This window comes from Palaemon carinicauda, chromosome 42, assembly GCF_036898095.1.
Source record: "Palaemon carinicauda isolate YSFRI2023 chromosome 42, ASM3689809v2, whole genome shotgun sequence".
Lineage (NCBI taxonomy): Eukaryota > Metazoa > Arthropoda > Malacostraca > Decapoda > Palaemonidae > Palaemon > Palaemon carinicauda.
In genome coordinates this window covers 54228015-54240659 of record NC_090766.1, presented here as the reverse complement: position 1 = coordinate 54240659, position 12645 = coordinate 54228015, and the positions used below count along the sequence as shown (strand labels likewise).

The 12645-nt window shown below is 32.1% G+C and overlaps 1 protein-coding gene across 5 annotated transcripts in view; it reads right to left on the bottom strand.

Annotated features, from left to right (window-relative positions):
• Positions 1-9419: 9419 nt before the first annotated feature.
• LOC137632797 (uncharacterized) overlaps positions 9420-12645 on the bottom strand; it is a 93127-nt gene continuing 89901 nt past the window's right edge. For 4 of the 5 annotated variants that reach the window (XM_068364885.1, XM_068364888.1, XM_068364889.1 and 1 more), the window contains exons 13-14: positions 11920-12064; positions 9420-9839 (exon numbers count right to left, since the gene is read on the bottom strand). In XM_068364885.1, the coding sequence (XP_068220986.1) occupies positions 9429-9839; positions 11920-12064 (556 nt within the window). In that variant the 3' untranslated portion in view covers positions 9420-9428. Of the gene's footprint in view, positions 9840-11112; positions 11845-11878; positions 12065-12645 lie in introns of those variants that run through there. The other variant, XM_068364887.1, reaches the window with a different exon arrangement.

The window sequence follows — 12645 nt, the reverse complement described above, 5'->3', positions numbered from 1 at the left end:
ATCTTGTTTTGTTAAAGCTTTAATAGTTTATACAGGGAATATTTGTTTAGGTATTGTTACTATTCTTAAAATATTTTATTTTCCCTTGCTTCCTTTTCTCACTGGGCTATTTTCCCGTTGGAGCCCCTGGGCTTATAGCATCCTGCTTTTCCAACAAGAGTTGTAGCTTAGCAAGTAATAATAATAATAATAATAATAATAATAATGATAATAATAAAAGGCTAGACCCACTGCCAAGAACTGTGGAAACTACTGCCTTGCAGTTGAACTATTTGGTCAAAGGCTAGACCCACCGCCTATAACTGTGGTTGCTGATTGCAAGGAGATGTGATCATAAAAACCCTTTGCCAAAATTATAAACCATGCCTGATGCTATTAGGGCTTCAGGCAATCGACCCCTTATAGGGATAACTGTTTTAAAGAAGTTACATACAGCGTATCTTTTGCATTCATTATTATTATTATTATTATTATTATTATTATTATCTATATATTAATACGATAGCGTGTGTGTTATTGATTTTGTCTCTCAGGCTTTAAAGAAAACGGAAATAATTTCATGGTATACTCTTACAAATTCACGCTTTAAAGAAACGGAAATAATTTCGTGGTACACTCTTACAAATTTACATTTTCCCAATTTTATCTTTAGCACCTGACTTTTTTTTTAATATTAGACAAAAAATTGAGTTCTATCAATTTCCATAATCTAGATTATAAAATTAATCTCGGGACATTTTAGACATTTTATTCAAACATGTATAGGTTAGGAACGAGATAATTAGTATTGAAAATATGATTTTGTGTAATTTACACGGGTTCCGCTAGTTATTATTATTATTATTATTATTATTATTATTATTATTATTATCTAAGCTGCAACCCTATTTGAAAAAGCAGGATGCTATAATAGGGAAAATAGCCCAGTGAGGAAAGGAAATAAGGAAACAGATAGAACAGTGTGCATGAGTGTACCCTCCAGGTTCTCCCATGTAAATATGTCCAGCAATTGACCTTACTTTCAGCTTTTATCAATCGCTAGAAAATCCTTGGCCCAATCCGTGAATACATCTGATCTGCGCGAACTTTGATCTGAATATTTTTGGGGAACAGACCACGGCTACCTTTTAAATATATTAAAAGTTCCCTTTGAAATCACTTTCAAAACACTAGGAATACTTTTCATCTTTGCTTATTTTTTGTGTGCATGATTTTGTAATATATATCAAAGTTCAGTTGGGTTTTCTTTATACGAGTCAAATTAGGTAGATTTTATCATAATTCAACTTAGGAAACGATTTTAATCTGAGATAATATAATTTTTTGGAGTTTGGGTCATATGACCCGTCGTTGGGACCATAAAGGCTATTCAACGCCTCGTTGATGAACTCATCATCATCATCATCATCTCCTACGCCTATTTAAATCAATACTTCTCCATTCATCATCTACTTCACAGTCCTTAGCCATGTAGGCCTAGGTTTTCCAACTCTTCTAGTGCTTTGTGGAGCCCAATTGAATGTTTAGTGAACTAATCTCTCCTGGAGAGTGAGAAGAGCATACCCAAACCATCTCCATCTAATCCTCACCATGGTCTCATCCACGCTTCATAGTCCTCTGCCATGAAGGCCTTAGTTTTCCAACTCTTCTAGACCTTGTGGAGCCTAATTGAATGTTTAGTGAACTAATCTCTCTTGAAGAGTGCGAAGAGCATGCCCAAACCATCTCCATCTAACCCTCACCATGATCTCATCCACATATGGCACTCGAGTAATCTCTCTTACAGTTTCATTTCTAACCCTGTCCTGCCATTTAACTCCCAATATTCTTCTGAGGGGTTTGTTATTAAAACTGCAAAATCTGGTGGATATTATTTCATTGTCATATCACGACTCATGCCCATACACTACGAAGTAATATTTCAATTTAAAGAAAAAGTTATAACGAAAGGAAATGAGTTCTATTTGAAAAGGCGTTTTCCTATTCCATGCTATTCTGTTATTTTTCTTCATTTAAAGTCAGCTATAAGTCTAACCCATCTTTATTATTATTATTATTATTATTATTATTATTATTATTATTATTATTATTGGTGATGGTGGGAGACATTTATCTGATTGCACATAGCAATCATTACAACCATAGTTAGAAAAACAGGTTGCTATAAGCCCAAGGGCTCCAACAGGAAAAAATAGCCTAGTGAAGAAAGGAAAATAAGGAAATAAATAAACAACAACAGAAGTAATGAACAATTAAAATAAAACACTTCAAGAACAGTAAAACCATTAAAATAAACATTTCCTGTAAAGAGACCAATGTCAGCCTATTCAGCTTAAAATAACGTTCGCTGCAAGTTTAAACTTTTGAAGTTCCAACTTGAGACTACCGTCAGAACCGTATACAGAAATTCGTATTGTCGGTTATGTTATGGACGGCATATCTCTTGAATTAATTGGACATCCAGTTCAGACAACTAGATGAGTCATAGCATATTTTGAGAATCATTCTACCTTTGGTAGCCAGCCAGTACAACTCAAACAGAAAACATTAGACCTATTCAGTCCCGCTTCTTTGTTGGTTAAATCTAACACATTTCCAAGTAGTATGTTGGTTAAATTATATGTTAAGTTGTACTTGTCTACTATGTTAATGTAGTTTCTTTGCAGAGCATTCATCAAAACCTATTTTTTTTGTAAAAAAATAGATTGTAGATTGTATGTATATATATATATATATATATATATATATATATATATATATATATATATATATATATATATATATATATACACTCTACTTTTTTACAAAAAAAAAAACATTTTTTGTAAAAAAAATAGCTATATATATATGTATATATATATGTATATATATATATGTATACATATATATATATATATATATATATATATATATATATATATATATATATATATATATATATATATATATATATATATATATATATATATATATATATATACATACTGAGATTTGCAGATGATATAGTTCTGCAAAAAGTGATAGAAGATTTGAATAGAGAAGGCAGCAATGTAGTAATAGAAATGAATACGAATAAAACTGAGATAATGTTTGCTGAAAATACAGAGACAACAAATAAGGGTTATGGACGAACCTCTAGAGATTTTTAAAGAATATAGATATTTAGGACAGACAGTAAGTGTTTCTCCTGGACATGAGGCCGAAATTAAAAGAAGGATAATTATTGAAAGGAGAGCTTTTGGTAAACAAAATAAGATTACGAAAAATAAAATGGCATTTTCTCTAAAGAGAAAGTATTTAAGCAGATAGTCCATTATTAACTTATGCATCACAAACTTGGAGCCTTACTAAAGCCTTAGAACATAAGCTAGTTGCAACCCAAAGAGCTATGGAGAGAATAATGAAAGGATTAATAATAAGAAACTGACAAAAGAGCAACATGGATACCAGATCAAACTAAAGTAGAGGATATTCTAACAACATGGACATGGACAGGACATGTAATGAGAATGACAGATAACAGATGGACATTAAGAACACCAGAATGGGTCCCTAGAGACTGCACAAGAAGCAGGGGGAAGGAAGAGAAGACGATTAATTGACAAACTAAGAAAATTTGCGCGTATAAACTGTCATAGGAAGACCATAAACAGATGCAAGTGGTAAGACATGTCTGAGGCCTTTGTTCTGCAGTGGACTAGTAACGGCTGATTATATATATATATATATATATATATATATATATATATATATATATATATATATATATAATTTTCAAAGGTTAAATAAGAAAATTTAAAAGCAAACTTACAATGGATAAGCTCTCATGCATCGTACTACATTAGGTAGCCATCGGCTCTGCTTTAGTAATATTATAAAATTTGAAACCATTTTTATTTTATTGAGGCTTGAATACCAATATAGATAATCAATATTATTGTTTTACAATGAAATGTCCATTAACAACGGCTTCTATATCACTTAGGACAATAGACAGAATATAAAAATCTGTCCATTCTACAGATTCGAGTAAATTTGAGCGAACAGTTCCTCACTCACCGAAGTCTCTCTCCTTCACCGCACAGCTTTAAAAGCGACCATTGTTTCCCACCTTTGATATTTCAGAGTGCTGGCCCAGAATAGGTTGTTAATGCGCGTATTAGTAATCAAAAGGGGACAATAATAGTGTGAAAATATTTCTGTTTACCGGCAATGGAAGCCGCACAATTTAAACACCTGCGAAACATCTTCGGCAGTTGAGCAAGAGAGAATTTAGGCAATTGGGACAACGAAGAAGTTGGCGGGATGTGTACGAAAGAGGCAAATTGACTTAGGCCTATTCAGAAAAGAAAGGTAGTTAGATTGAATTATTGGAATGAAACTGTGTCACGGGGCAATTTATCTACCTCCTTATATATCTTTATCATCATCATCATCATCATCATCAGTCGTAGCTAGTCGGCTGCAGAACAAATGCCACAGACATGTCCTTCCATTTGTGTCTGTTTATGGTCTTTCTGTGGCAGCCCATGCGTGCAAACTTCATTAGTTCGTCGATGCATCGTCTTCTCTTCCTTCCTCTGTTTCTTTTACAATCTCCAGGGACCCATTCCATTTTTTCTTAATGTCCAACTATTGTTTGTCATTCTCATTATATGTCCTGCCCATGTCCATTTCTTTTCTTACAAGTTCTTAGAATGTCCTCTACATTAGTTTGCTTTCATATCCGTGTCGCTCTTTTTCTGCCTCTTACTATTATTCCCATTATTATTCTTTCCATAGCTCTTTGAGTTGTAACTTGCCCATGTTTTAATAAGGCTCCATAAATCTGATGCATAAGTTAATACTGGTAGGACCATCTTATTGAATACTTTTCTTTTTAAAGAAGTGGCATTTTACATGTCATAATCTCATTTTGTTTACCAAATGCTCTCCATCCCAGGTTTATCCTTCTTTTAATTTCGTTCTCGTGTCCTGGGGAAACACTTACTGTCTGCCCTAAGTACGTATATTCATTAACAATCTCTAGGGGTTCATCCATAACTTATTTGTTGTCTTTTTGCATTTTCATTGAACATTACCTAAGTTTTACTCATATTCATTTTCAGTCCTACACCCACACAAATATTTATATATATATATATATATATATATATATATATATATATATATATATGTATATATATATATATATATATATATGTATATATATATATTTTATATATATATATATATATATATATATATATATATATATATATATATATATATATATAACTATATATAGACACACATATATAGTATATATCTATCAAGCAATATAAGGAATGTCCATCTCTACAGAGCAAATGTGGGAAGTGGTCGCCTCGTGGGTGTTACACAAATGAGGAATTCAACGAGACATTTCTGACAAGAGACGAAGATTAATTTCATATTAAGTTGATCCATGTTCAAAGATCTGTGACAATAGTTATGTTACTTGAAATTTTGCGAGACATCACGCACACACATACACACACATACACACACACACACACACATATATATATATATATATATATATATATATATATATATACGTGTGCCTGTGTACAGTATATGTTAATATACATAAACACATGAACATATACGCAGATACACACTCGTATATACACACACACAAACACACACCACACACACATATATATATATATATATACATATATATATGTGTGTATATATATGTATATATATATACATGTGTGTGTATGTATATACACATTATTTTTTATTCATAACAAAATTGATATATCTATTTTTGTAATTCAATTAAGTTTTGAGGAAAATGATACAAGATTTGATTATATTAATTTCATTGCAATAATCTCAATATAGGTGGAACCACAAATATATATATATATATATATATATATATATATATATATATATAATATATATATATATATATATATATATATATATATATATATATATATATATATATATATATATATATATATATATATATATATATGATTGTACGTATATACAGTATATGTATATTATTATTATTATTATTATTACTAGCTAAGCTACAACCCTAGTTGTAAAAGCAAGATGCTATAAGCCTAAGGGCTCCAACAGGCAAAAATAGCCCAATGAGGAAAGGAAATAAGGAAATAAATAAATAAATGAATAAATAAATATGTATATATATAATAGTTCGTAAAATATTGTCTTATCACACAAAATAAATTCAGAATCCTTATGAACAATATTTATGCATGCTATTTTTTCATATTTTCTGTAAAATAAATTATATATTTCTTTAAAATATATAACTATCATTCAAGCGAGGGGCAGTCGCTTCTTTTCCCATGACATCGGCCTGCCTTTAAAATATGAGTCTCCTTATAAATTAATTAACTGGAAATGATTTGAACGAATTCATTCCCTTCCCAAATAATTAATTATGATTAATTCAGTGGAATCACATTCATTCTGCATTGACAGTTTATTTTATATCTTTATAGATTTTACAATACATCATTTCTCTTTCATGTTATGTATTTCAATCAATTCAAATTTAACTGGAACTGTATTTTTGGATTTCATTTTTATGCATCTCAAATGATATGTGTCATATAGAGATCGCATTATATATTTTTTTCATTCTTTATAACAATTGGACCGTTTGGGAATATCGGAAAAAAAATGATATAACAATGTAGGTTTTGTTTCAACAGATTCACACGAAGTATGGAAACTGACCTGATTTCTTTATTTGATGAATTTCTCGTATCCAGGTACGAAAAAACGTAGAGGGGAAGGGGGAAGGTGGAGGGAAAGTGGAGGGAAGGTGGAGGGAAGATGGAGGGAAGGTGTAGGGAAAGTGGAGGGAAGATGGAGGGAAAGTAAAGGGAAGGTGGAGGGAAGGTGGATAAAAGGTGGAGGGAAGTAGAGGGAAGGTGGAGGGAAGTAGAGGGAAGGTGGAAGGAAGGTGGAGGGGAGTAGGAGGGAAGGTGGAGTGAAGGTGGAGGAAAAGAGGAGGGGGGAAGGTGGAGGGAATGAGGAGGGAAGGTGGAGGGAAGTAGAGAGAAGTAGAGGGAAGGTGGAAGGAAGGTGGAGGGGAGTGGGAGGGAAGGTGGAGTGAAGGTGGAGGTAAAGAGGAGGAGGGAAGGTGGAGGGAAGGTGGCAGGAATGATGAGGGAAGGTGTAGGGAAGGTGGAGGGAAGGAGGAGAGAAGAGGGAGGGAGGGAGGGAGGAAGGAGGGAAAGTGGAGGAAAGGTGGAGGAAGGAAGAAGGAGGGAAAGCGGAGGGAAGGGATATTATTCCCATTTCAACAATGAACGTCACCGTCATTATTTGTGTATCAAAAAGTATAATGACGTTTGATACGTATTATGTCAAAAAAAAAAAAAAAAAGAATAAATAAAAGGAGAGTCAACATGGTTCGAATATGATAAACAACGTATGTCTCTTTTTAACAGTTTGATATAAAAAACAAATATTTCTTTATCCTTCAGTTTTAAAAAGTCGATCGTCTAAATTTAGAGGATCAAAGAGAATATTGTATAAATCAGATAGATCCCACCAATGGTCAGGTGAAGTCAGGTATGGAATATTCTGTTAATTCGTCTGTAAAAAAATTCCATCGAGAGAGAGAGAGAGAGAGAGAGAGAGAGAGAGAGAGAGAGAGAGAGAGAGAGAGAGAGAGAGAGAGAGAGAGAGAGAGGGGGGGGGAGAGGGGTGGATTCGACCATTTTGATTTGATAGGGAAACATGAATGTTTAAGATTTTGGTATTTTTTTTCAGTCATAATATTTTGGTTCTTATTTATTTTCTTCGATCTTCGATTTACTTTATTATATGGACTATTTAAGGGCAATTATGTACACAAACACACACACACAAACTCACACACACACACACACACACACACATATATATATATATATATATATATATATGTGTGTGTATATATATATTTATATATATACATAAATACACACACATACAGTATATGTGTATATATATATGTATGTATGTATATATATACAGTATCTGTGTACGTGTTTATATATACATGTGTATATATAAGTATAAATGCACATAATCATACATACACGTGTGTATAAACACGCATACACATACATAAATACACACACAAAAATTTTACCAAACCCACTCACGGGTCCTCTGTCATGACTTCCTATCTGCCTCGTCATCCCCATCTTTATTTTTGCTCTCTTCTGTTCCTTCTTCCTTATCGACGTCTCCTATCTCCTCTTCCATCTTAGATTCTTTCCCATTAAAGTTCTATCAATTTCGCAAATGTTCTATTTTCATACTTAGGTCTTTTTATCTTATCTTTCTTTAAAGAGTTTATTTAGCTTCCCCCTTTTCCCTATTTGCGTGCAATTATCTTTATTTCCCTTTTTTCAACCTTACCATGTCTGCTTTTTATTTCCAACTTTGATGAGAGAGAGAGAGAGAGAGAGAGAGAGAGAGAGAGAGAGAGAGAGAGAGAGAGAGAGAGAGAGTGAGAGAGATAGAGAGAGAGCACTTCTTGAGTGAAACTTGATGACCGAAACATTGATAGCAATAGACATTAATTTTTATTCTCATCATTTCTTATCTTATCTAGAATGAATCAGAAAATACCAAGCAATTGAGATAAGTGTCTCCTTAGTCTGAAGTAATTTTCATTAATTTGAATGGTTTATTTTTTGTAATTACATGACAACAAAACGCAGCGATAAACATTATTACAGATCACACTATTCTTTAAGAAGTTTCTGTTATCAAATCAGTACTGACGGAATATATAAGATTAACGAGGAATTGATGTTATTATTATTAGAAGCTAAGCTACAACCTTAGTTGGAAAAGCAAGATGCTATAAGCCCAAAGGGTCCAACAGGGAAAAATAGCCCAGTACGGAAAGGATACGAGTAAATGAATACATTACCAGAGAGGTAATACAATAAAAAAAAATATTTTAAGAACAGTAACAACATTAAATTAAATCTTTCATATATAAACTATAAAAACTTCAAAAAATAAGAGGAAGATAATAGCGTGTCATGAGTGTACCCTGAAGCATTTACTGATCTTTACTGTGTCAGAGTAAAGAAGTCTATGTTATGGATGATTTAACAACACGATTAAAATCCTTCGCCGAAATCCATAATTAGATAATGTTACATGTTGCGTTCCTTAGATTGCACAGATTCCCAACAATTGATAAAAACATCAGTATCATTATTTTTTTTATATAACAGGAGTTGAATACATCGGCTGTGTTAGGTATTGTAACAGCAACTCACACCTGCATGAATCTACCAGTTATAGTTTCATGCAATATTCTGAACTGAAAATCTGTGAAATAAAACTTGCCTCCGGCTGAAAAGTCCATTTATAAGCCAGAACTGGAATTGAAATCATCATCATCTTTGAATGAAAATAATCATTACAGATAAGAAAGGAGAGATGTAGAAAAAGTTAGAATGAATGTTTGACCCACAGCTGGCTTCTGGTTCTCCCTCCTGTGTTGCTCTCCCCCAATAGACTTCATTCATGGTGCGTCTGATAGTCTGATTAAGAGGCAATGATGATAAGTCCTCGTCCCTTTTAGGATACAAATTACTATGAATGATTATCCCATCCATAGGAACCACATCACTGCCATCGAAGAGTCTCACTTGATTGAGCGGACGTCCTTCGTATCCAGAGGATTCCAAGTGCCATGGCCCAGACTGGCGTCTGAGCCCGGGTCGTCTGTTTTGGGAAAATGTCCCACGGGCCATTTCGTCGTCTTTCTTCTTCAATCGTCCGTGGTCAGTGTTGGTAGAGACTACCTGTGAAGTCAAAGTCATGCCGTCAGAGTCATCAGTGGTACAGGGTGTTACTGATGTCATGGGGTAGTCAATGGGTGTGGACAGTACATCATAAGTCAAGTGCTCTTTCTAAGAGATAATTAGAATGTCATTATGTGTTAATCACATTATTGTAAGGTTGAATTTACTTTGCGTATGAAAAAAGGGTTGAAATTTTATCTTAAGGAAACAGCTGTTTTTTGCAATAAAAAGCTCAATGTAAAAAATATCAATATATTTTTTTGCAAATTAGAATTTACTTTGGGATGGAAAAAACAAAGACACGTGCATTTTAAGACATTTGCAATGAGGAAAATGTATGGAATCTATCAAACATTCATCACATAATGACAAATATTTCTAAGTAATGAAAAAATATATTTTTGATTTTGAAGGCTAAATTATTCTTTTTTAATCCTATGTGATTAATCATACTAAATTTACGGTAAACAAAGAATTAATTATTTGTCATTATAATTAATTTCAGTTCATTCCACAACATAAATACTGAAAGATAATCTAAGATTATGCAACAGAGTAATAGATATTAAACTAGGCATTACCTACGGTGCCATACTATCAGTACACGTGTCAGAGATGAGAAATTAGATATTCATACGAGAGAATTGTTTATACATAAACTTCATAATAAATTATGGGGTAAGCTGACAATAAATTAATGCAACATAAAACAAAAGGGCAATGTTATGTATATTTTACACAGAAAATAAATCTAGACATTATTTAAATACAAAATTACACGTGGGTACACATATGCAGATATTTCACGGTAAAATTCGCAAAAGGGACTGATCCATATATGTCAGTGTACTGTAATATACAGTGTGGTGTTACTGTAGTTCTGTGTAGCGTAGTATACTGCTGTGTAATATCAATGAGCGCTAGTGAAATGTGTACCATACACATACACACACACTCTATATATATATATATATATATATATATATATATATATATATATATATATATATATATATATATATATATATATTTATTTATTTATATATACATATATATATATATATACATATATATATATATAGATACATATATACATATATACATAGGCATATATATATATATATATATATATATATATATTTATATATACATATATATACATATATATAGATACATATATACATATATACATAGGCATATATATATATATATATATATATATATGTATATATATATGTATGTATGTATGTATGTATATATACTATTTGCACGCATACAGGTAAAATCAAACTTATGCGTATATGTATAGTCTGTAAATGTGTCCATATATAACTGTATCAATATAATGCGTACACGTACGGCTATACAAGTGTACATATATAACTACATAAATGTATATAGGATAAAAACTGAAAATAGGCCCACATGCTCACATACAGCAATATATTATACATATATGTTAATAACATTATGCTTCCATAATTATTATCTTCGGCAATAAGTTAATAAGTCATATATTTAAATGCAAAAGGAATTTGCTTACAGTCTGCAACAACCAAACAATACAATACTACTGTATCGTTAACAACTGTATCTTCCGTATACATGTGTGTATTCGTATGCTACGTATGAACGCGTGGCCTGAATACATGTGTATGCATGTGTGTCCATTTACCATGTAAGTTTTCTATGGTCCGGATACATATGTATGCGTTTGTGTGTTCCTTTGCTATGTAAGTATGCGTGCCCTGTATACATAAGTATGCGTGTATGTCCATTTCCTACGTAAGTACGTTATATCCTGGATACATATGTATGCGTGTATGTCCCTTTCTTATGTAAGTATCATATCCTCTGGATACATGTGTATGCGTATATGTCCATTGACTATGTAAGTATCCTAGCCCTGGATACATATGTATGCGTGTATCTGTATGCTATGTAAGTATGCTATGCTCTGGATACATATGTATGCGTTTGTGTGTCCGTATGCTATGTAAGTATGCTATGCCCTGTATACAAGTACACAGAAAGTAAACTTTCGCAAAATTCCGATCTGCAAATTCCCTCAACGTCTTACGTTCTGCGAAGACCCGGCAAAGACGCAGGTCACGGGGAGAGGGAAGTCGAACACGAGGGGGCGTGGCTGAGGATCCTTCGGGTGGAAGGCCAGCAGAGGGCGTGGCTGCAGGAGAGGCCGGCATCCCTTGGCACGGGCTTGGGGGCTGAGGAAGACATTTTTGGGATAAAATGATGATGATGACGATAGTGTATGTAAAAACAAATAATAATAATAATAATAATAATAATAATAATAATAATAATAATAATAATTATATCTTTAATCTTACCTGCTGATCGAAGAAGAAGAATAGAAAGAATATTGAGATCAGGCGAATAAAGGAAGAGAAGTAATTTGGAAAAGTACAAAAAAGTTGATAAAATTATGAATAACAAGTTACGTGTATATATATATACTGTATATATATATATATATATATATATATATATATATATATATATATATATATATATATATATATACTGTATATATATATATATATATATATATATATATATATATATATATATATAGATATATATATATATATACTGTATATATATATATATATATATATATATATATATATATATATATATATATATATATATAGATGGATTGATAGAGTTGAATGTTTAATAAACAAATCTTTCTTCCATCCAATAACCGTAACGATAATAGCAACGTGTTAACTGAGAGAGATTGATTGATTGATTGATTTAAAGTTTTCAGGCATCCTGAGAG